The sequence below is a fragment of the Poeciliopsis prolifica genome, unplaced genomic scaffold (assembly GCF_027474105.1).
Source record: "Poeciliopsis prolifica strain line A6 unplaced genomic scaffold, Auburn_PproV2 SCAFFOLD017, whole genome shotgun sequence".
Classification (NCBI taxonomy): domain Eukaryota; kingdom Metazoa; phylum Chordata; class Actinopteri; order Cyprinodontiformes; family Poeciliidae; genus Poeciliopsis; species Poeciliopsis prolifica.
In genome coordinates this window covers 7,274,519-7,299,859 of record NW_026562392.1, presented here as the reverse complement: position 1 = coordinate 7,299,859, position 25,341 = coordinate 7,274,519, and the positions used below count along the sequence as shown (strand labels likewise).

At 36.1% G+C, this 25,341-nt stretch overlaps 1 protein-coding gene across 2 annotated transcripts in view; it reads right to left on the bottom strand.

The window, feature by feature from the left end:
* LOC129367504 (CUB and sushi domain-containing protein 3-like) overlaps nucleotides 1–25,341 on the bottom strand; it is a 230,972-nt gene that overhangs the window by 167,252 nt on the left and 38,379 nt on the right. For both annotated transcript variants that reach the window (XM_055042010.1, XM_055042011.1), the window contains exons 3-5: nucleotides 23,535–23,647; nucleotides 12,434–12,628; nucleotides 4,725–4,971 (exon numbers count right to left, since the gene is read on the bottom strand). In XM_055042010.1, coding sequence (XP_054897985.1) covers nucleotides 4,725–4,971; nucleotides 12,434–12,628; nucleotides 23,535–23,647 — 555 coding nt within the window. The remainder of the gene's footprint in view (nucleotides 1–4,724; nucleotides 4,972–12,433; nucleotides 12,629–23,534; nucleotides 23,648–25,341) is intronic.

Genomic DNA, 25,341 nt, shown 5'->3' with positions numbered 1-25,341 from the left:
CTGCTTTCAAAGAGATTGATGTGCAGCCTCAGATCAACCTTCAACACCTTGGCAACAGTAAAATCAATAAAACTCATTTGGCAAGATCTGATAAAAAAAAAATGTTCAATTGATAGAAAGAAAAGGCAGCGAGATACACAGATGAGTCAGCAAAAAATTATTCCTTGTCCCCTGCTGCTAGACTTTAGCTGTGTAAATAATACCAAAAAACACTTTCTGGGAAGAAGTTAACATTGGGTAATACCTAGTTCACTTATTTATTTCTTCTTATGCATATGGAAAGCTTTGGCGCTGCTCTGCACTTCACAGCACTTTCAACTCCACCAATAACATATATGCTACTTTAAATGTTTCATAATTTGAAATCAATTCCCTGTGTATTCACATGGCTTACGCCGATGTCCTTATCTCATGCTGAGATATGCAGGGCAAAGTGGATCACATTTTAAGTTTATTTTCCTGAAAAGGATAAAAAGCAAAGATAAATCTGACAGAGTGTTTGGCTCCAGACTGTCTATCATTGTTAAGCAGCTGTAAACCTCAAGGCTAAATTGACAGTTGGCTCGTCTCTGCCTGCAGCTGGTGCTATACATTACGGTGTTTGAATGTTTAGCAGTCCTATGGCCTTGTATGCAGTCAGACACATTCATAAACAGACAGAGAACAAAAGCTATGAGGGAGTCAGGTTTTCTGAATTGGGCTTCTTTGCTTGTCTGTTCGTTTGCCTGAGAAAAGTAGAAGCCATTTCTCTAAAGTGCAGGCCACACTGCACTTGGGTTCATAAAATCCTTTGGGAACTGCAGGGCTTAAAAGGAAACCAATGTCTAACAGCCTATGACATTTAGGGGCATACAGTAAAATCTATCTAGACTATCACGAGGCACAGTGCACAGAAAGGAAAAACTCACTCACTAAAGTGCTGGATGTTAAACCTGTGTACCTGATCAATAAACATAATATGTAACATCTTTATTTGCTTTTTTTTTTTTAAAAAAAAAAGCACCTCCACGTTACTAAAGGCTAAAGTTTTCCCTAATGTAAAAGTACCAGCTGTTATGCCAAAAGATGCAATAATGACTTTCCACTGGTTTTCCATTATTATTTTTTTTAGGGAAGGTTTTATTTTATTTTCCAAAATACTTATAACATTTATGTTATGTTCCATATGGACATTAATGAGTTAAGGACTCAAAAAAGACAAAAGCTTTAGCTTTTTGTGCATTTTACACTGTGGCACTCAGTCTGTTTTCCAGGTTTGCCAGACAACCTGGTTTTATTTTGCAGCATGAACTGCAATTCAATGAACACTTGCGCTACTTGACTGTTCCAGCAATGACAAATAATATAGATCTCATTACATGCCAAGCAAACCCTCTGTCTGCAGAGATGAAGATTTATTCTATTCCACATCCGGGATGGTAATGGCAACTCCACCCACTTTCTGAATAGTTCAAGTAAAACAATATGTGAGCACTTCTGGGCGCTCTAGGACTTCTAAACCTTCATTTTCTGATTATAAGTTCATACTAAAATATTTTGAAACAAAACTATAATAAAAGACGATGCTGAATTATGGCAGCAAAAGTAATGTTTTCCCTCCTGGCATATTAGAAGACTGAATTCTACACTGTTCATCCCTCGTCACACACTGTGAAAAACTGGGGAGCATCAAAAGGACAGCAATACTTCAAAGACCGAACAGGACTTGATGTTTCATATCTACTTTAGGGGGCCAGACTTTGCATTTTTGTACATTTTAACATATTTTTAAAAAATTTCCGCCCCGCAACATGCATGTCAATAGTCTATCACATCACTATTGAGCCCAACACTGAAATATAATTTTATGAAATATTAACAGGGTTTTAGAACGACAACACAAATGTAACGAGAAGCCTTTGACAATGATTCTCTGAATATGTAAATGTAGCAGTATTTAAAAAATTAAAACTGTATGTTTTAGAGCCAATACACCTTTGAGAAAGGGGTCATTTAGAGACTTTCAGTCCACATCAGTGTGGTCCAGTCCTCCATAAATTCTGCATCACACTCTTCTTAGCCATGTCAACATGCAATACTTAGCAGTCATCACCACACTCCCAGCATCTCTCCTTTAGATTCAGTCTCTCACTGACACAGTGCCTGCTTCTCTCTCTCTGCCTCCATCTGACTATGAGAGACAACTCTCAGGGACAACAGCCCTTCTGCCGTTATGATTGATTAGAGCTTCTGTTGGCTGAATTATAATTAATGGCCAGGAGGATCCCAAACTCCAGGCAGATGCTCATATTCAAACAAAACCCAAAGCAGAAGGATAAGCTTAACCCAAAGTTAGGAGTTAAACCCATTGTGGAGTAGGTGCAAAAAAAATTATTTCAGAAAACAAGATACATGAAGGCTGCCTTTTAAAGAAATCTGCCAATGACTTTGGCATAATTTAAAATGCTTAATTATTCTATATAAGTTTGAATAAATCAAGCAGACATCAGAGGCACGTTTACAATGTATTAGGCAACACGCTGTCAGTGAAAATTTATTAAAGAATGCAGTTAGCATGTTTATTTTTTATTCCCGTTCTGCAGAAGGAATGATTTAAGATGCATAATAAACAGCAGTAAAAGCAACACATTCCAAAAAAAGTGTTTCTTAGGAAGATGGGGAACAGAGAGATGAGCAGAGGATGAAAATCTAGCAGCTAGCAGTCTACTTAAGCTTAAAGGTTAGACTGTCCAAACCCATCTTCATCTCAAAAGAAATCAGAGCTGACGTGGAAAACAAAAAACATCTGTTTTTATTTCATAATATTTCAACCTACATTTTTTTGTTGTTGAAAATAACAATTTAGTTCTATTAACATTTTACATGGTTAAAAGATAGATACAGCTCCACAAACTCACGATGTGACTCAGCCGTATGACAATAACACACAATGAAACTGTGGAGTTACCAAAAGTTTTTAACAGAAAATAATAGTTATACATGTCTTAGGAATATCCCTGAAACAGATTAATTTAATAAAATAAGCTCCCACACTTTTAATTTCTTGCTTTTAGCTTACCAATTTAGGCATGCAGGCATCCCTTCCAGACTTTGACTGCTGCAGCTGTGTTTCTTTCAGGGTGCATTGGGCTATTTATAGGCTATTTAAAATCTCATAAAGACTTGCAAGGATAGTTTGCTCTCTTTGTGGAGGAGAAAAGAGCAGCTTGTGCATGTTCAAACCCAGGCTTGTGTTTAGTCATTTGAACCCTGGTAAAGTATAGTTTTGGTGGACAGTTTTTAGAAAATCCTTACATTTTAGCAGTTTTTTTTTTTTATTCTATGAGAAAAAATTGTGAAATGGTTTGGTTTGCAACTTAAGTAAAAGAAATATGTAAAAGCAACTGACGAATATGATAATCAGCTAAATTAATTAAATACGCAGCGTTTTTGCAATAATTGGACAAAATTACTCACAAATATGTTGACAGACATGCTAAAGAAGACTAAAAGGTTTCAAATGAATTTATCTTTATACAGTAGCATAACCTCACAATTACATAAATGACTGTTAGGATCTAAAAAAAATGCCACATTAAAAAAATCACTGCTTGTTTGTGAACCGAGATGGATGTGGAAGAAAGTTAACCATGTCCGGTGAGTCACTTCTGTGTTGGTTTGACTGCATCTTTCCGATGATCGTCGTTAATAATGCCAATCACTCCAAAATTGATCTTCAAAGGAGACACAGACTCATGTTCTCACCGAGCCTCCTTCAAAATTGACAGTGAGCATGAAGCGCTTTTCCACACATTCCTCCCATTTCACCTGCAGTGTTTCCAGCCCAGCAAACCCACTGCTTAGACAAACTTAAGTTTCCAGTGGAGTTTAGCAGACTCAACAGATATGTTTGTAGGGGCAGAGCATAATAAGATTTTTCTTGCACGTCTCATGGACAACTGCTTGGCTTATAAGCAGCTTCTCGTGGTTGTTATGGAGACTTATGGAGACAAGATGTCACTTTTACTGCAGTTCTCTGTCTCAGAGTGTTGATTTTTTTTACCTCCATTATTATTCTGCTCAACATGTGTGGCGGTGAAATACAACGGTCTTCTCATCAAACTCCTTGGCTCAACGCTATAAATAATAGGGTCTGTTATATGTCATATTTACAAAAGAAATCCTGGATCAAAATTTCAAAGTTCTTTAAAAGTAGTCTTAATTAATTAAACTCTTTGATTACATTTTAAAGGGATTGTAAAATGGTGTTCAAGCTTCATTAAGTGATTGGTTTCCAACTAAAAGGTCAGATTTTATAAGGATCTAGTTTCCCTTTTTTCAGAGTGAGATAATGCTTCTGCAATATAAAATTAATTTTAAGAATTTATAACATCCTTACTGAGATGGGGATAAATTTGTCTTTGAGATTTTTATATTTTTTCACACATTAAAAAAACATGCTTTTTCTTGTTTATACACATCTAAAAAGATGTCAAATATTTGTTTTCACCAAACAAAAATTATGTTTTCCAGAAAGTCTTTCTGCAAGAAATTTTGAAAACATATCAGACACATCCACAACCTTATGTCACTGGCTGTGCTTTTCATTTCCACAAGATGTCAACACTACGCGAACATACTGTCTGCTCTGAACCAAGCATAATAAAAATACTTGAATTCTTAACTTCAGCAATACAACTGTGTCCCAACCTCCATCCCTCCCTCCTCCTCTGGGGTCAACTCACCAGATGGTTGGCTGTTTGGAGCCTTCTATTTCCAGATAATCCGACTTCTCCTCCATCTGAAATTCTGTGAACACCAGAGAGATGGTGTCGCCTGGATCAGCCAGTATGGTCCACTTACATTCCCTGCTGCTGCCCAGGCCTCCGGCACCACCCCCTCCGGCCAGGCCAGGGGAGTCACCGCTGGGGAGATCGAAGCTGGAAATGAGCCCGCTGGAGCCCCTTAGGGTGCCACCACACGTGTCCTCGGCTGTCAGTCAACAAGACAAAAGAACAGGGTGGGGACGAACAGATACATTTACTCTGGGTTATTTCCGACCTTTAAATCAAATGGGGGGAAAGAAAGCCTGCAGGCATAAAACATCTGCAACTGTCCACTTGAATAAATCGAGAACAAAGGGGGAAAAAAAGATGTGAAAGCAGGACTCGGAGTTATATTAGTAATCTAACCACACACATTTTTGTTTATCAAGCATTGCAGTGCCTTGAAGCACTGTATGCAATGCAACTTCCTAATTTGTTACATAACTGTTAACAGAAAACTAAATTAATTTCACTTACTCTTATTTATGGTGTCAAGAACCATTAACACAAACACTGTCAATTAACAGGAGAACATATTATCAATTAAATTAATTGACCAAATAATTGAACTTTAATTCTGTCAGTTTTCTTCAATGTAATCAAATTGAAAAGGAAGTCTTAAATACCTCCCCTGAATCCCCCGAAGCCTTTTTTTTTTTTTCCTTTTTAGAAATTGTTTTTATTTTTTTTTTCACAATGACCTGTCAAGTTTCTAGCAACAAACAAAATGTGATAAACATATCTCATAATCCTGGAGAAAAAAAAAATCCAATGTGGGAAGTGTGGCACGTCAGCTGAATGTTAATGCACTCCACCACTGGCGTGTTCTCTTTCACTCCAGATTCCTTTCCACTTTCCTCTCACTCTTTCTACTAGAAGTCACCTCTCTCCCATATATCCCTGTATCTGTTTTTTTCTCTCTGAGGAATCCTAATGATGGCAGGGCTTTCACAGTTTTCACATCATTTAAGACTAATACGTGACACTCGACTGTGCCAGCTAAAACCTTTGATGGCTCAGTGCTGCACTCAGGGCTGTCAGAGATGCCAGCCTTAAAGTATTCCCCATTGGTGCATTAAATGACTGGTCCAGAAACAAGGAAGTGGGTGTATGAAATTGAAGCGAAGGGGGGGGGGGCAATAGACGAGCAAAGCATTTATTTGCTTTGATCCGAGTCTTTGGAGACATTAGCAGAAGCATGACAATGGATCAAAGTCCTTCTGATAAAGGCAGAGATGAGAAACCGATACTGTTTGACACGTGAATGCCTAAGACATGTGTGACTTGTATCAAGGGCAGGCCTAGTCCAAACTCATGCGTTGATGGTTGGCAGCATCAGTGGATGTGAATAAATGAATAATTAATTCAAATAATTTCACCCTGCAATATAAATTTTACTCAGAATAAATACTTTAAATAATCCTCGATGCATTTACAGAGGACTTAAAGAGTCCTCTGTTTGCATCAAGTGAAACTAAGCTGATTTTAAGTGCTCTAAAATATTTCCAACACAGTAACATTAATAACAACACAGACCCCTAATAAGTTATAAAAGTCAACTGAGGTCAAATTAAACTAAGAACCAAGTTTGACAGACAGAAATGTTTAAAAAGTGTGGGTTTTTACAAAAGAGTAAATTAAAACTGAACAAGACAAGACAATGTACCTCATGAAAGATCTTGTTTAGTTATATTTTTATCAAGTGACTCAAATTGACCAAACATATATACACCAAACAAACCCAACATTTAGCTCCAAGATCTCATAAAACTTGCAGATATTGAGTTTTACATATGTTAGGTGTTTTTTTGTTTTTGTTTTTGTTTTTGTTTTTCAGTAGTCCTCTGGAGGAAATGCTGCAGGAAATATTCTAACCTCCATTGACTGGTTGAACTTTAATGTTATTTTAGACCACCAGACTTGAGGAAGCTTACATTATCTGTATCCAGTGTTCAGTAATGAACACCCAGCCCCTCACTGGATTAGTGAAGTCATATTTGTGTGATATTGCTTGCTGCAAATGCCAGCAGTGATGAAACTACTTACAACCAAAAAGGAGGAGCCAAACAGAAAATATCAAGTCAAACAATGAGGGAGATAGAAACATGAAGGCTTGTGAGAAGATTTGCTGTTATCCACATATAAATCATTTATCCAATGTGGACCACAAAGACAGACAAAGTGCCTTGATTTTCTGAAGAGAAATCCTTCAAGCCTTTAACCTGTTAACACCTTATGATTGTGAAATTCTGAGGGAAAGTCAGAATAGAAATAATTTCTGGCAAACATCAAATGTAATTAGACATTTTTTTCCTCAACGTCGCTTCATTTAAGGCTGCACATTTTCACAAATCACTAATTACTTACTTCTAAATGGTATTGTTCAAAAGTAACACGAGTTTAGATGTTTGACTGTTTGTAGAACTGAAGATCAGATTATTACTTGTTCCAATGAGATTTGATTTTGATTCTGATAACCACTCTTGACCACATGACAAGTGAAATGCTTGTTGTTATAGTCAGAATAGACACATAAATAGATAACGGTGTTCTATATAAAATACAGTCTTGTTGTCAAAGGAACAGAAATAGATTGTCTGAGTTGCATTTTGTTACAAACCAGAATAAATACAATCATGTAATTCTGACATGGCTATATTTAGGGACCAGTAGAGACTCAACAGAGTGATTAATGATGCCTGGCAATTTCTAGTTAAAGTGGTGTTGCAATGCATACAGTTTTTACAAAATGAAAGCTGCATGCTTTCATCCAACGGAGTGATATTTGAATGAACACTAATACATTTATTTAGTTTTTTCAAAAATTTACTTTAAGTTACATTTGATAGACAGCATTTTTTATACCAATTGAAGATAACTTGGTATTATGAAATGGCTTTATGCTCCTGGAAAATGCATAAAAGGTCTCCAGATTTTAAGCATAGAAAAATGATGAACGAATGTCTTCACAGTGTTTATGGCATCTCTGTAATGGCCATGTGCCATTACCCATAATTATTCAAAATAATGTAATAATGCTGTTAATACAGCATTTATTTAATCAGTGGGAGTATGTTAAGCTTTTGTTACAGGTAAACTGATTTAAAGACAACTTATCCTAAAGGTTATAACAGGGCAACACATTGCCCAAGTGATAAAAACATGTGCTCATTAACAACCTACTTAGTGAAAGCACTGTATTTACCAAGAATAATCATCCAATAATTTGTATAGATTTTTTACTAATAGCAAGGTTAAAGATTTGTGAATGATGAAAAAAGAAAAATGTATTTATGCCTGTGAAAAATCATAAAAACCCCATTACTTGTAGACTCAATGAGTCTACAGGTGAAGACAAATTGCTCTGAAAATTAGAGCAATGATTTGAAGTAGAAAGGAACTCATAACTATGCAGAGGAAGCATTGTCTATTTCATGGAGAAGCAGCCATGCATAGTATTGTAAATTATGAGATGCAAAATGTTGGCAGAGACTTAAAGACACTTTGCAGTGACAATATTTTAAATACTTTCACTCTATTAGGACTTTGCAGGTTATTCCAGGTTACATGATATCATCTCTGGCAAAGTTTTATCAAATATTGTTTATCAACATAGCAGAGGCACTGAATGTTGGGCAATATGTTCCTTAGCAAATCGATAGAGCATGCTCTGGATTTAAAAACGAAGAAGGGTCTGCCTTAAAAAAAAATTGTGTCAGGAAAAAAGATTGTGTGAGGATTAGGACTGGTTTAGTTGGACTCATTTACATACCCAGCATCAGCAATCTAATGCTACTTGAGGAGGGATTAAACTTCCCTCTCCTTGACTTTGATCAGATAGACACCACTTGTCTTTCTACTTTGAAATATTCACCCCCAAGGATAGAAAGGAAGAAACTCATGTATAATTTTCAACACTACCTAAGGTTTTTGCTCTGTAATAACACCCATGTTAATGTAAAGCAGTGGCACTTTCTACAGAATGTCTCTCATTTGCTCTGCAGCACGTCATGTCAAATACCAGTTCGGTTGAAGAATGGGAATAGATCTGTAACGGGTGCAGAGGTACAATTATATTCCTTCATGGTCATTGCTGTGGCTCATTACATTATAGGAGCCATCTTTGTCCCCTTCTGAAGTTTAAATGAGCTTCAAGAAAAGAACAGGAGAATTAAATGAATAACAAGAAATTAAAGGATCAATTGAAATTGCACAATGACAGTAAGGTTTGTTCAGTTTCACAAATGACATTTTAATGATCTGAATCGCCATCATCACATTATTGAACTTACAATCAGCGTTAATGGACATGGAACCAAATGTATAAAAATCAGCTCCTTAGTCAAATTTTGGCATCTCGTAGTCAACTATTTAGCCAATCTCAGCATAAAAGAACAGCTTGTAACAAGAGCATGTCGGCAATGTTTTTCTATCGCTGAGGTAGCAAATAGCATAGCTGAATGTTTAGATTTTTTTAACAAAGGACTCCTATAGCCTAATTTTCTTATTTCGCTGAAGTGTGGCTGGCAGCCAAAATGACAGCATATTAATAGACCATTTTCTCATGTTACCATCCTGTCTCCTGCTTGCAGTTTCATTGCATAGTTTAATGAATGTCAAGAGACAATTTCAACAGAAGGGATCAAAATGGACTTCTTGGAGGTGTGATGAAATGCACTGTAGCCATTAATTTTACTTTGTGCATTTTTCCCTATCCATCCTTGACTGTGTCATATTTCTCTTCCTTTAGAATAATATTTTCCCCCTCCATAAATTTCACTGACTCTGTGCTCTATGCAGTAGAAATTAAAGGAGGATATATCTAAGATTATTTTGTCACATTTTCTATATTATTTCCCCTACCCTGTGTGTCCATCATATATGTGTTGTTCACAACTTAGCTCAACTTCCAAGTCCACCTTTGACTGGCTCAAAAAAATTTGAGGAGGTGCCCAAGTCAAAAGTTAGATCTAAATCTTAATTAGATGCTGTATATGTTTTAAAACGATCCAAGGTGGTTGAATTAAAACAATTCTCCAAGGAAGACAGGATCAGACTTCCCCCAGAACACTTAAAGTTGTTGCCAACCAAGGATGGTAGTTGGAGGGGGGAACAGGATTTGAGTTGCTGTGTGTTCACCTTAAAACAATCAGTGATGAGCAGAAGGCAGGATCTCGGTGGAAATAAGATCAAAGGACCATCTGGCTGCATAGAGGAGCAGGCCCAGATATTGCTGAGAGATTATGGCTCAAGCAGTGGCTGTGCTGCACTAGAATGAAGGGATGTTTCTGGCCTGTGGCAACAGAGACCAGAAACATCCCTAAATGGAAAGGAACCCTTCACATCAGCTTCCTCCAGCCTCTAAGCTCACCACTTTTCAAACATATGCCAAGCTATTTTCATTGTTCCATGTTTTCTATTGTGAAGTGAAATCCTGCATTTGTTCTGCTGGTATTGGCATTTCACACCATTAAATATTAACATGAGAGAAATCGTTGACCCCTCTGAAGCTTAACCTCTAGTTTGAAGAATATGTACATCTAAATAAACTGCCTCGGCAGCTAACAATGAAATGAATGGATAAAAAGTGGCTTTGGACTGCTTTCACAGGAATCACTGCATAATTTTTGAGAAACAGCGAAATGCACAACAGAGAATAGAAATAACACATTTCCAAAACATCAGGGTCAGATCACCTCCCAGTTTTGTACCCATTAGTACATTCTTCCTTCATTCTTTGTTTTTATAGCCGCAAACCAATCATTTCATTTTCATTTGTAATATCGTATAATTGTACTTTTTTTTTACTATTTGAATATTCTTTTCAATGATGAAGCTATGGGCTATAACTAATATATATATATTATATATATATATATATATATATATATATATATATATATATATATATATATATATATATATATATATATATATATATATATATATATGTTTTTTTAGGGGAAAAAATACTTCCACTTAAAGGAAAGCTGGACAGACTCCAATTGCAAATAGAGTTGTCTTTTTTTTTTTTTTGGAATAAAAGAATCATTACAGATATAAGACTAGTATAAAGTTTCCAATTTTTTTATTTCGAAGCCCGGGGTCCATGCCTTGTAAAGTCTGTTCTTGTTATAGTTCTTATAATCTCTAAAGAATGTTACCCTTGAAACTTATCCCAGAAGGCTACAGAAAAATAAAACCACCATTTTTATTATGTCATTTATTTGACATTTCCCATCACATTTGCTAGTAGTTTTAAACTCGGCTTCTCTTCACACTAAAAAGTTCATCATAATTTCAAAGAGAATGAAAAATGACTTTGTTTTAATAACTATCAAGGTTAGCCTACGGCTTTGACTAAGTTTTTAATTGTGGCTCATTGTGTGTTCTAATTTCACAGCATAGAAAATAACTGAATACAGTTCAAATAAAATAAACAATGAAAGCAAATGCTAACCAAATTGAATCGGCAGTAAGTAAAGCTTTAATTGAATGTTGAATTAAAGTAGATTTGACTCCAGTGAAAAACTTAATTTATTTCAGTTAATATAAAATGTATGTTTAATGGACATGGCTTGTCCATTCATGAGCCCTAACGCATTCGAAAATATCTTAGAACACCAACATTTCAAAATAACTTTCAGATAACATAGAAAATGATTATCTGGGTCAATCCTGAATAATGGGCCTCATTTAAAAACAGAAATGAATAAATTGCATGATTTAAAGAGCTCTAGCCCATCATTCATCAACCAGCTGTCAGATAGAAATCAACATCCTGCTGAAGTGTCTCTTCTCATTCTGCATTCTTTATGGCCTGGTAAAAGAGCTTGACGACAAAGACTCCTGGTTATTCTATATTTCTGGAACCACATGAAAACATTTATATAACTCTGTATATGTATACAAAAATAATACTGTAGCTGAAGTAAAGTAGAGTCAATTTTATGTGCTCACTTAGGTGATGTTATGATTTAACTCAATGTAATATCTAAATGTTTGCATGTGAGGTCTGGGCATTGTTGGCATGTTGGGAATTTATTTTATGGTGCTTTGTAAGCTGAACTGTCAGCAGTAAGCCTCACGAATGACTGAACTCACGATCCCACAGGAGATTAAAAGTGTTTCGGTCATAAACAGTCAAATATGGACTAAATGCTGCAAAAACTATGGCTGAAAACATTAAAATATTCAAGCTAGTTGTCCCCCAGAGATAAATATTTAATTAACCTTTTAAACCATGGAATCTCCAATCATCTCCATCAACATGATTAAAAAATTCCCATTCCATCTGATTGCAAATATATTTATTGCTCTAATGAAGGGTTTTGTCATGCATTAGTACATGAGGAGCTAATATGTAAGCCAATCTCATAACCATCAATCCGTCAATCATTAAAAAGCAATTAACATTTAGCAGTTAATAAGAGAAGGTCAGAATAAACTCGCCACCTCGTCATTTTAAATTTCTTAGGGGAACACTAATGTAAAATGACATCAAGTACATCAAGTCTTATACCTACATTTTAGTGCAATCAAACCATATTGTACAGCTGCACTAAAATGTAGGTATAAGACCAAAAGACCACATTCCTTTAATTTTAAGTAATAAAAGAAAATCTCACCTCTGCAGATTGGCACTGGAAAATCCCACACTGACACCCCAGCTGTGCTGGTCACGCAGGTGAGGAGTGAATGTCCGTCCAGGACGTAGCCTGTGACACATCGGTAGCGGATCTTGTCGCCAACGTTGAACTGAGTACCATTGCGTATCCCTTTGGGGGGAACTCCTGGGTTTCCACATGAGCTGCCTCGCAACTCTACAAAAGAAAGTCAAGAAGGAAACACAAAATTAGTAAGACAATTCATGTTATATCAACAATCATTACTTTTGCTCACTTTGGTACAATGAGGAAGCATCATGTTGAAGAGTTTCATAAAGGTCTTTGCTAATTCAGACCGGACAGCTATGTCATATGGGAGAGGACTGCTTTACCCACCTTTTTGCATAAAAAAATACATGTTAATTTGTCCAAAAGAAGTAAAACAATCCTAAATTAAAAGGGTAAGAAGTTGGAATCTGCTAAGTAAATCTTCTGTCTTAAACCTAAATGAAAGGGTGCAGTACTCATTCAGCTGGCTTTGAAGGATCTGGAGGGATTATAGATTGGAGACATGTTGTTAAAAGCTAAACAATATTTTTTTTGTATTTATTTCAAATACAATAAATGCCAATGAGAAGGACTCAGAAATTGATTGTAGTCTTTAGGCATTTCATCCGTCAGAAAACCTCTATAAAAAACAAAACTGGCCCAAATAAACATTTGATATTCTCATTGGAATTGGCAGCGGACAAAGTGGTTTCAATAAAATATTAAAATCACTGTTTTGTAAATGTTGTGTACAATTATCGTTGATCATGGTAAATTGGTAGTTACAGACTACAAATTCTGTCAATTTTTATTCACGCTAGCCAATTATGTTGAATAATTAATCTTCACTTCTTCATTATACATTTACATCATCTGACTCGTTTCCAAATAATAATAATTATATTAAGGGTACTTTAGTTTTTTTGTTATCTGATCTAGAAAACAGCACAATTATACTAGACTGTCAGTGAAAGGAAATGATCAATCGTTGTTGCTCTTTAGGCTTAGTTATGTCCCTCACAACCTTTTCTATAGGCTACTTTAAAAAACACATAAAGACCAAGCTCACAGCTTTTTTTTTTGCATATATTGCCCAAAGTGCAGGTCCAAATGTTTTATTTGCTGATTTGCCAAGAGCTGATAGAAAATGACATTTAAATAAGGACAGATATAGCTGACAATCAGCAGTGGAGATCCATACCCATCTGGCAAGGACCAAAACCCAAGCATGTTTTTTCACTCTGCAAATATGGTGTTCCTGCTACTCAAGGTAATCAAAAAACTCTAATTAATAAAAATCTTGAGCAGCATTTTTCTAATTCTATAAAAAAAAATAGCAGCTGTGGTCCGTCTTGCACAGATTATTCATATGATCTCTAAGCCTGAGCAAACATGAGTTGTGCTTCCTAAGGTTGTCATTAGAATTTGAAATGTGCTTATGATCTTTATCATCTTGAAAAGGACGCGTTCTTTGAATATTACATTTCACCAGTCCGCCCCTAAAAGTGTGATCTCTGTAAAGCAAACCAAAGACATGACTGATACATAGCACACCCTTAAATATCAACACCCACCTTGACCATCTGTCTCATAGAAACACCCTTCTACAAAGTATTGAGCTTAGCAACAGCGTAATGTAAAGCAGTGAATAAAAATGGCATATATGCTTAATGCATGGTATACTAGGCAGCTCATTAAAGCATTGCTCATCCCTGTGGTATGCTTGTGTTTTCAGTGATTGAAGCATGGAAAGTCTTGGTTGCATTCATCTTACTGTCTTTAAGACGAATACATTGTACAACATACCTTGACGGTTGCTGCTGCCATGAAGATAAACTATTTACTACAACAAAAGTCATTTACTATGGCGTATAGGCATTGGTATGGCCAAATCTATTAAGTTGTCTTTTCAATTAAACAAAAGGACATGGTATTCTCCATGTCACTTCTATAAAGTTGAAGAACCTGTTTCTTGTAGCCAGAGTGCCAACCACTTTTCAAAATGTCAGATTTTTCATTTCTTGTTTCTTCAAAAAACTGCTTTTGACCCAGTAATCAAATCAAAGCAACGTACAGCATGTATGAGCACGCACATTTCAGCTATGAGTGAAACGCTTGACATAATGACAAAAACAAAGTTTCAGTTTCATTGAGATGGATTCATGTTGTTTGTTGTGCATTGCATAAGGGTCACAAATTTAACATCGATTAGGAAAGTTATACAAACAGTTAAGCACATTATCCATGCTGCATGCAGGTTTAGATGTAAGAATTGTTCTCCATCAAGAAGCTTGTTTATGAGCAGCGTCAAGACAGTAATAATAAAACAAAGTAAAGGGGCATCCATTTTGACAGCAATTTTATCCTTTTTGATATTTAAAAAATGTCATGCTAAAAATGGCATCCACCCTTTTCGTTAATCGCTGCAAATACCTTTATGAGCTTTACAGCAAAGTCATCTCATAATTACTGATCACCTTTCAAAATGTTTCCACTAGTCATGTTTACAAAAACTCTACAAGATATAGATGGTCTTCCTCAGGGAAAAAGACTGAATCCTAGCTTTTAAGTAAATATAGTTCAGAGAAGTCAGGGTTGCAACAAGTTGCTTAAAATGAAATTATTTTTAATGAGATGTCAGGACAGGTCTGTGGTTCATTCCCAGCTGAGGCCAAGCAGGAGTTTGCAGGATTCCAACAGATAACAGCAAAGCTGAAGGTTTTACAGCAAGGATGCTCTGTTTTATCCTTTTGAGCTTTCAAACCCTGGTATGGAACATGCTGAATTTGGAAATGCTGGCAGGGTTTTGGAAATCTCAGAACTAAAGCAAGGGATCTACATTCTGAAGTGAATACATATAAAGGCGGCTGTTTCAGTAATGCTAGGGATGCATTGTGACAAAAAGTGAACTCTAATTATTTTTTACTGTCACTTAGTAAAACCTTTTTTTATAGTGGCTGCTCTCTCACACATGTGCTGTGGTGTTGCCTCTACTTCTAAGAGAAACATTTATTGAGAGCTGAAGTCAAGATGTAAATTTTTTTAAATGCTATTCTTATACATTTTATTTGTCAAAGAATAATTTGGATCTCAAGGTCAAAGCTTAGCAAAACATGGAAATTAGCTCCAAAGGTCTAACTGCTGCAACTCTATAGAAAAGGGGACCTTTTACTCCTCTATTGCTTTGACTGATATTTAAATAAATTTAAATCCCTTTTAGAAAATCTTCTAGTAATCTCCACAAAATCTGCAGAGCCGTTCTTCCAACCCCCGGTGCAGTGATGTGTGTCTTTTCCAATTCAGCTTTTGCTGGTTATACAACTGACACCAAGTGTTGACAGTTTAGCTTGGGGCAAAATGAGAGCTGACAAGAGTTCATGTCAGCAAACATTTAACACCTGTGAGGCTCAGAGTGGATATTACAGTAATGAGTCATGTTTGACAAATAGTTTTCTTTAAAAATAATTTCGGCTGTGACAGACTTTCATTCCATGCTCAATTCTCTTAATTCTCTTAATGATAAATATGAAAGTATTTATTGACTCATTTTTCCAAAGGAACTCAGAAAATGTGACTTTATGTGTAAAATAATCACCTAAAAACCCTTTGATGCAGAGTTCCCCAGAAACTTGTTACTGAACACTAGCAAATTGTGCAGCCTTGTGAAATAATTATTTTTGACATCTCCCATCTGTTTGCGTTTAATTATTGGAACCAACAAAGCAGGAATCAAAGACTTGTTCACATACCCATACACTGCACCATGTTCGAATGATCAAAGGAGATGTAGAGATGTGTAAAATGTATATATTTGAGTTAGTGACGCTAAAGTTAATTGAACTGACCGACTTTGAAGTCTGGTTTTCTAACATAAATTTGAGCAAATTATTATTGCAGGTCAGTTATTCATTAACTTTGAACAGAAAAAGCTGATATACTCCTGCTGACATAAACTACCTTAACAATGCTGCAGCAACTGAAAGTGGTTTCAGACCACAGAGACATTTTCAAAGTTCCTTTTGCGATGTCAGAGTTTCTGTTATTTTGTGCCTGCACTGCACAAACTGAATCCAGTGGTAAACTGCATTAACAGAACATTTTTTCCTACTTCAAAGAAGAGCTTTGCTGGTACGAAGGTGCCAATCTGCAGAGCAGTGACAAAGCTGGTCCAGACTAGATAGGTGCCAGGTAACAGTGGAGAATATAAGTGCAAACCCTAGATACTCTTTGAAGAAAACAGCTTTTCAACATCAAAATAATCGGTTCCTAAAGCTGCTTTCATTGTTTCCTATCTTGCCACAAAGGTTGTTATATCAGACAAATGTGTACTATGTCAATATAAGCATAAGAAAATGAAGAGGTTTTTATAAAACAGCAAGGCTCCTCGCATGTTTGTATTTGTGTCCTGATGCACGTCTGTTCCATATATTGTGTGTGTATTGGAACAAAGAGTGTAGAAAAGCGTTCTACTGCAGAGAACCTCGTTCCTGAGACAAAGCCATCATATTCAGTTCTACTGCAGAGCTCCTTCTCAGGCCCTATTGTACTTTTAACCCACCATCATTAATTCTTTTCCTTTTCAAAAATTCTTTACTCTTATACCCCATTGGAAACTTGGGGTATAAGATCCACATTGTGTGCACCATTTTCTTCCCCAGGCACCAATCAAAACAATCATCATACATGCGAACTGGAGAAGTTTTGGATTATGGACCCTAAGATTATTATTCGTCAAATTACTGTATTTAAAAATTCTCTGAATGCTATGGTCGATATTTCATGCTAGTGTCACTGTGCAGTCAAATATATCTTCAACATGCTAGGAAAAAAAAAAGGTTTATCTGCTGATTAAACTGTGCATGCTAAAGTATGAGATAAGATGTTGCAGGGGTATTTATCTAAGGCAGGACATCTTTCGAGCCCACAAAAATTCAATAGACCAATCACCTGAAAGTGTGATTACATAGGGTAGCAGCTAATTCTGGCCCTCAAGTCCTGGCGACCTGCATGTTTTAGGTGGTTCAGCAGAGGTGGATAAAATAAATTATTTATTTCATGTTCATAACTCACGAGACAATTCAGCCATTAGGACACAGGCTCTAGAGAACTTAGGATAATCACACCTGGGCTTTGTAGTCTGATTTCAGAATACAGATAGTCTGAAATCAATTGATGCATAGTCACTGAAAAGCAAACTTACTTCTTTATTTCAGGTTTGAAGGAAAGAAAATTCAACAACACCTAGATTACCAAGAGACCGCCCCCAATTATTAATGTCTTAATTATTTTTGAACCATTAAAAGTTAACAATCAGTAGATAAAGCATTGTAAGCATGTAACTATTTGTGTGTCTGATGTTTCGTAAAGGTACAAAACAAACAGCCTGATAAATTATTACATGGATTGAACTTATTGTTTGACTTGAAAAACATAAAATGGATGAGACATATACAGAGATAATTACTATATTGGTTTACTGGTAAAGAAAAATGCATCCACTAGAAAAACAAAATTTTAAAACTCTGAAGACGGTGAATAACTTTAGCAATTAATTGATTGGAAACTCTGGCTTAGTTTGTTTGTAGCCATGGGAATTAAACCTTTTTTGTTTCTAATGTTTTTAGTTTGATGTGCAATGTTTTTGTAGTGTGAACAAAAAGTTGCTAACACATGAACAAACCAGAAAAAAGACAACTGGGAACTTGCTGTTCCAGAATGTTACAATTCATGCTGAAAAACAGACTGTACCCTCTGAACTTGTACCTAAAGATAGCTCTCATTTTAGCTGCCAGATGTTGCAGGGAGATATAGCAGATTGCACACGGATAAATAAAAACTTGGCAACAATAAGAAGAATTTCCAGTTTTGAAAAATGCATGTTGTGAATAATATAAATGGCCTTGATATACTTTTGAAGGAATGTATCAAGCAGATTGTGCTCTGAGGAGCAACATAGAAACTATAACTAAGACATTGATCAGCTTCTGTTAAATGGATTGTAAATAGCTGGTTTCAGTCAAAGACGAATACAGCAACTCAAATACACAGCAGATTTAGTAAAATAATATTTAAAAACGAAACTGTTTTTGGAAGACCACAAAGCAAAAATAAAAACATACACCTCTGCATTAATTATATTGGTGTATGAAAAGTCATATTAATAAGGGGTGTCCCAAAACAACTTTTTCACTTCTGATATGATGACATTTATAGGTTTAATTAATGCCTACTGATATTGACCCTATATGACATCAGCACATAAATGCTTTCACTACTTATTTTGTTATTGGGAATTTTAGGAAAGGCTTTGTCAAGTGATATTACTCAAACGGACATTTCTTCTTAATCAAAGTGTCTCCATAAGGGTCACAAGTACTGCTGGATAGAAAGGATAAGTTGGAGTAAAAGCTGGAGCAGAGAGCTTATATAAGTGTGCTTCTATCAGAGATTTAGATGCAGGCCGAAATTAACCAATGCTCACTTTTTGGCAGATATACCAATTTCTGATATCAATATTGGATTAGGACAACTTAAATATTAATGTTCTTTGATATAACTATCAAAGGACAGAGTGCAACTGTAATAATTTTGCTATTTTAGATGACAAAGATTTTAGTTTCCCTTGTGTATTTTTTCCCAGACTATTAAATTCTATGTCTACATAGACAGCATCACATGCTGATGATTGTGTTATACCTACGATAAATTTTTTTTTATCTTTTCCTAATTTTCAAAGTTTGTTTGCCTCTACGGAAATAAGAGTTTTAAATTTATGACTTCAATTTTGAATGGAGGGGCCAGTATGGCCACATACTGTAACATCTTGGACAAGAATCCATTTAGTAGTAGGGTCTACTACAGGCAACATTACAAAACCAGCGTATTACAAAGCCAGCGTAGGTCATGCAGTGACCTATTCATTCTGCAGAATGATTCTGAGATCACTTTAAGAAACTAAACAAAAGAAAGTTTTGTGTAGTATCAGTATGCAGTACAACTTTGTGTAGAACTTCAGGGCAAAAAAGCACACATGAATAACAACGTGCACTTAATATTGTACCAGACTTTCAATTTTTATGAGAACCCACACAAGAAATAATGTTTTAGATGTGGTGTTAGCCATCGGCAAACAAGTATTGCTGTCAAGAAGTCCCCAAATAAATTCTTGATCTAACTGAATCCTGCAAAAATAGCAGCTCAGAAACTCCTGGGGATGGCTTTATGTGCAAAACATTCTCATTAAACAGGAAACTAATACATGCAAAGCAATTTTAATCTAAAAGTGTCACAAAACATCATCTGATGTGCAAACAGAAGTCATTCTACAGGAAGGCTAAATAAACAAAACAAGGTGTTGCATTATAGTATAACGTACACCTAAATGTCTATAACCTTTTTGGACCAGAGAGAAAGTAGTACTTGTTTGAAACTTGGGGAAAAAAGTTAATTATGAACATATTTCGCCTATTCCACATAGTTATATTCCAGATGAGAAAAATAGGAAAAGGCTACAAGATTATAATAAAGCACTTCACTGAAACACACAGACAATAGAAGTGTGCCTGTCTTGTCTCATTCTATAAAGCAGCAGTAAGGAGAAAGTTGTGCGAAAAAGTGAATGAGGAATTTCAATTTGAGATTTCTCTGGGGGTGAGCTATTTATTTCTCCTGTATATCTAATGACTCTGTAGCCTTTGAAGAAGATGGAAGTTTGACGGAGTCGCAGCGTTGCGAGCACACTTTCCCCACAGGAGAAGCCAGCGTAGACCGGCTTCCCAGTTAGATGCTTCACTGGTTGCTGAGATGAACAGAGTGTTTTTATGCAGGTGGGGAAAAGTGTATGGACTGAAGCTGTGTTAGATCACAGTGCAAAGCAGCTGGTAAACAACACATGCTCATGCATGCAGACAGACACTTTTCTGGCTCAACAGACAATCTGCAATGACGCAAACAATCTGATTTGGGGTCTGGGGGGAATAATATTTTATGGGTCAAGTATACTAAAAACAGACAGGCACGATTGAAACTGGGGTTGTGATGCTTTTATTATAAATACAAGCATCATTACAAGTGAAGCGTACGCTGTGCCATATATGTGTCCAGTCAATTTAAGTAGGAGCCTCCGTTGACTGGATGTGTTCCCCAAAAGGCCCCAAATCCTAACACCTCAATAAAAGCAGTTTCGTCTTTCCAACATTTTTTTCTTGAACCCAGAAAGTTTCAAAAGTGGCTCTAATTCGTAAATTCAATTCACAGAAATATTGATATTATCGACAAGCCATTAGATTCAGTTGGAACGTGTCCTTCATTGCGTCCTTCTTGTAGAGGAAAGATTACAATCCAATTGTGGTCAAGATTCAATCATCTCTAACACTCTTAAAGCATCACACATTCTTAGTCATAAGAAAGAGCAGCACATACATATTCATGTGAAAGACAAAGCTAACCACTTTAGCGTAAAAACAGCAGTGCAGGCAGTGAGAGAGTCAGCATGGCAAGGAGTAAATATTTCATGGTTGAGCTTATTTATGTGTTTTTAAAATGATAAACCTAAAAAAAAAAACAGGTTTAGTCACGGTTCACTTGATCACCTTTAAATTTTCTTAATGCAGTTACAACAAAAGGATCAATTGCTGATTGCAAACAATAGATCACCTCTCCAAATATTGTAGGGCACAGAATGGTGACCATAACAAATGTCACCATTTGTTATGGTCTGTTTCTCCAGTGATGAAACAGACAGAAGTAATATAACACTAATCTGTGAAAAAAGATATGCAAAATTTGTAGATATAAAATATCAGTAAGAAGATTAGGTGCCCTCTCGGCCATAAATGTCAGGATAAATTGTGCAATTCAATACGAGGTTTTACTGATGTTCAATTAAGTTTTATTTAATGTGGATTTTCTGCATGGTGAACAGTTTTAAAATATTCTTCGTGCAATATGCTCCTCCTAGTATTTGGTTAAATGGGTGCTACTGTGTGCCATTACATAGTGCCACATAGTGCCATTTTATAGCAAAAAGAAGTAATTACCTTCAGTTGTAGATATCAAATATGACTAAAAAGAAATGTAACTTCACACTTTGATGATTTGAAATTTTAATCTGTCTGTAACAGAAGCCGATTTCCTGTTGTGACACTCTGCCTGCAGCACAACAATGCTCCTTCACTAAGACATTGAGAACAGTTCTTAAGAGTGTTGGGCTGAGATGTAGTTTATTTGATCATCTAAGCAGACTCATAGTTCCATCAGGTGTTTGCTAATTGTTGCTGTTAGCCTGAAGGGGCTGAGGCAGGGAATCGGAGCAGAGGGGTGCAATGTTTAGGCGCTCCTGAATGGTTTCCACGGGAGATTAAAATATTTCTGAAACAGAATCAAAGCAACACCCCAGGTATGTTTTTGACGAGGGATTGACATTATACGTTATAAAGCTTGAAAAAATAAATTTTATATAATTCCTCCTCCCCGTACCCGTATAAATGTCCCTTAATAGTAAATTTTTGTGGCCAACAAGCAGCTCCACAAATTCAGGCCTTGAGGCCTGGTGTCCTGCATCTTTTAAATGCGTCCATGGTTCAATATACCTAAAGACTTGACTGAAACACCAAGAAGGTGATTATATCAACAGGTTTGTTTGTGAACAAAGACTCTCCTATGAAGCAATATTATACCTTTTAGTCAGAATTCAGGTTACCTATTCATTTTGAATCAACAACTCAAACATTCTGACGTGTTCCCTGAGGACAATGATCCTAAACAAATGCAAACTGCTTTTGAAATAGACAAAGCTTCTGCAACAGCCTGTCCTCAAAACTGCTGAAATATTTTTTTTTTTTTTCTCATCCTAAGACTTCAAATAATGTAACATTACTGTGTCATGTTCTTAGTTTATAGGACAAACATAAGAACTGATGGTGACTAAAACATAATTTTAAAGAGGAGTGGAACGTGTAGGAATTTATGCTGCAATCTGGATAATGTACTGCCACAGTAGACGATTAAAGAATGAGTGATATACCTAAAAAGCTGAGCTGTGCAGAACATGGGATGGGTTTATCATTACTACATTAAGAGCGTTGGCTGACTCCCACATCAAAATAACGACACAACTCGGATAAAATGGCCGCAGAATAAACAGTAGCATTTCCATCTGTATACTAGTATTTTTTAACCTTTTAAATTACCTTGTTTGGGGTTTTTTTAAAGGTTTTTAAACAAATAATAGGTAGACAGATGGTACAAAAGACATTGTGGAGAGAAAATGTTCAAATGGACAAATGGCTTTGTTAAAGGTGGTGAAGTCTGGGGTAGGCAAAGAAAGGAGAAGGGACTAAATAGAGGTAGGGAGAGTGATTGAGATGAGAAGATATGTTCATCAACAGTTATTAGCAGTCAAGTCCTACTGATGACCACATCATTTGAGTCAGGTGTGTTGAAGTAGTAGTAGTAGTGGTGTGTTGAAAGTTGCAGGATACCCGCCACTGAGGCTTGAATTTGAAGACTTCTGATATAGCAGTAAGATACAGGCAAAGAAATAAGTAGAAGAACCAAGACAATAGATTCAATTAGAACAACATAAACAAGAAATAATAAATACAAACAATGATGGGGGAGTAAAGAATTGCATCAGAGGTCTCTGATCACAGAGAGCGATGGTTTATTTTTAGAACGTTCTCCACAGCTTTGCTTCTACAACGATATCTTGGTACATCAATTAGTTCAACTAAATCCCATTGCCATCTGCTTTGCAATATTAACTGCACCTCTGGAGTAGCAAATGAGATTCAGAGATTTTAGGGGCAGGTATCTTGATTTAGAAAATATGAGAATGATTTGCCTAATTGAAACACCTAACTGTTCCAGAACTCAAGTGCAAAGTCCCAGAGATAATCAGTTAGATTAAGAGTGATCACACCTTTCTCTCTCAGGAATAGGTGGTCTATTTTCCTCGTATTGATGGATTCTTCCTTTAAATGATGAGCCATTTATGCAGAGCTGCCTATTTCATGTAAAAGGCTGTCTTTTTCTTACGGTAGGAGTCAAAGAACAGAAATGATGCTGTTCTTACCTTCATAAGCCACCTTAAATCCATGAGCGCTTACTGCAAAGTCACTGGTAAGCCTCAATGAAAAAATGGAATCAGAACTGGTAACAGGCGGAGGGATGGTAAATCCTGTTAACCTGCAGACAAGAGAGGAGATCTCAGTTCTGAATGTTTGAGTTCAGTCACAAGGTAAGCACATTAACGATCAATACATATTGATAAAATTGTGCCTTATTCCTATTTCCTGATGAACTGTTAGATTGTTCAAAGACATTGCATAACATTCCAAGAAACGTCTTTTTTTTTGAGACACCACACCACCTACAACACAAAGTCCCATTTTGAAACATGGTGGTGGCAGCATCATGCACAGGGAATGCTTTGTATCAACAGGTACAAGGAAGTTAGTAGGTGGATGCAGTGTGAGGAACAACAAGTTCACAAAACATACAACCAGAAGTACAAATGAACTACTAAGATCAAGGGAGATTCATGTTCTGGAATGGTCAAGCAAAAGTCAAGACCTAAATCCAAGCAAGAATTTCAGACTGAATAAACACACACCAATCCAATTTCACAGAGCTTGAGCTATTTAGCAGAATAAATATATCAACCTGAAGATTTGCAACGTGGCAGAGTCACTCAAATTGCTGTAAATGTGATTTTGCAAAGTATTCATTCAGGTTTGCTGAATACAGCTGCATACCTCATTTCTTTTACTAGCAATTGTATTTTCTATTTGTAACAATCATTGCAACATGTTTGAAAACTTAATAAGCAATCCCTAATGTACTATTTGGCTTTTACACTTTAGGAAAAAAGTTATGCAAACAATACCTACCCTTCATGGTTAATAATGGCATTGTTCAATCTAAAGTAAAATAAAAAAACCTTTCAGAACTGAGATGAAGTGAAACAATTGATAATAAATCAGAGTACTATTCTATCAAAACCCAAGTAGAGAAGCCTCTCCTATTGTCGAAGATGTTTCAGGGCTCACAGCTATATTGTAACAGTCTGATTCATTGCTGCATTTCAAATTAGGTGCAGATCCAAACAAATCCATTTACTTTCATGACGTCGTAAAAGAGATGTGTAGCTGACCATTTCTCAACAGAAGCTGCTGATGTTCTATCGACCTTTCACAGCAGTGAGCCGGGCTGCAAAACATGAAGTCAAACTTGTGTGCAGTAGTTGCCTCATGTTCCATTACCTCTTTTTGCTGGTTTTGAACCCATTTAAAACCGAATCTCAACTTGACAATAAACCAGGTAAATAATGTCAGTAGCTTGCCAAACTTTGAAAAAAGGAACCCTGACAGTGACAGCAACAGAGAGGGGGCTGTATTTACAGCTTCAATAGAGTTTCCAATTACAGCACAGTGAACTGTGCAGTAAATAATTACCCTTTTTGCAGGTACTCGCAGCATGTCCAGACACTACCAGCGGTAAGCAGTGATGCAATTTTAAACACAGAAAACATAACTTAAGTGTGACCTTGCAAGATGCGCGACCACTAAAGACTATTGTACTCAATTTATAAGGAATTGTGGTTTAAATTAAAAGTGAAGGCTAGTTTGGGGTCTACTAGAGTCACTGTGCATCTCAAATGATAAACAGCAAAGCAAAGAGGCAGGACACCATTTATTTGACACTTTGTATCCTTTTACTGTGTAAGATTTCTGACTAATCACATCTTCTTTTATCATTTAAAAACTGGTCACATGTTTTACTTTGCAGGCTCCACACACATATATTAAGCTGAAAAAAATGAAATCAAACTTAGCATTAACTTAAAGAGAGGAGCTACACATATAAATTAAAACATTAAC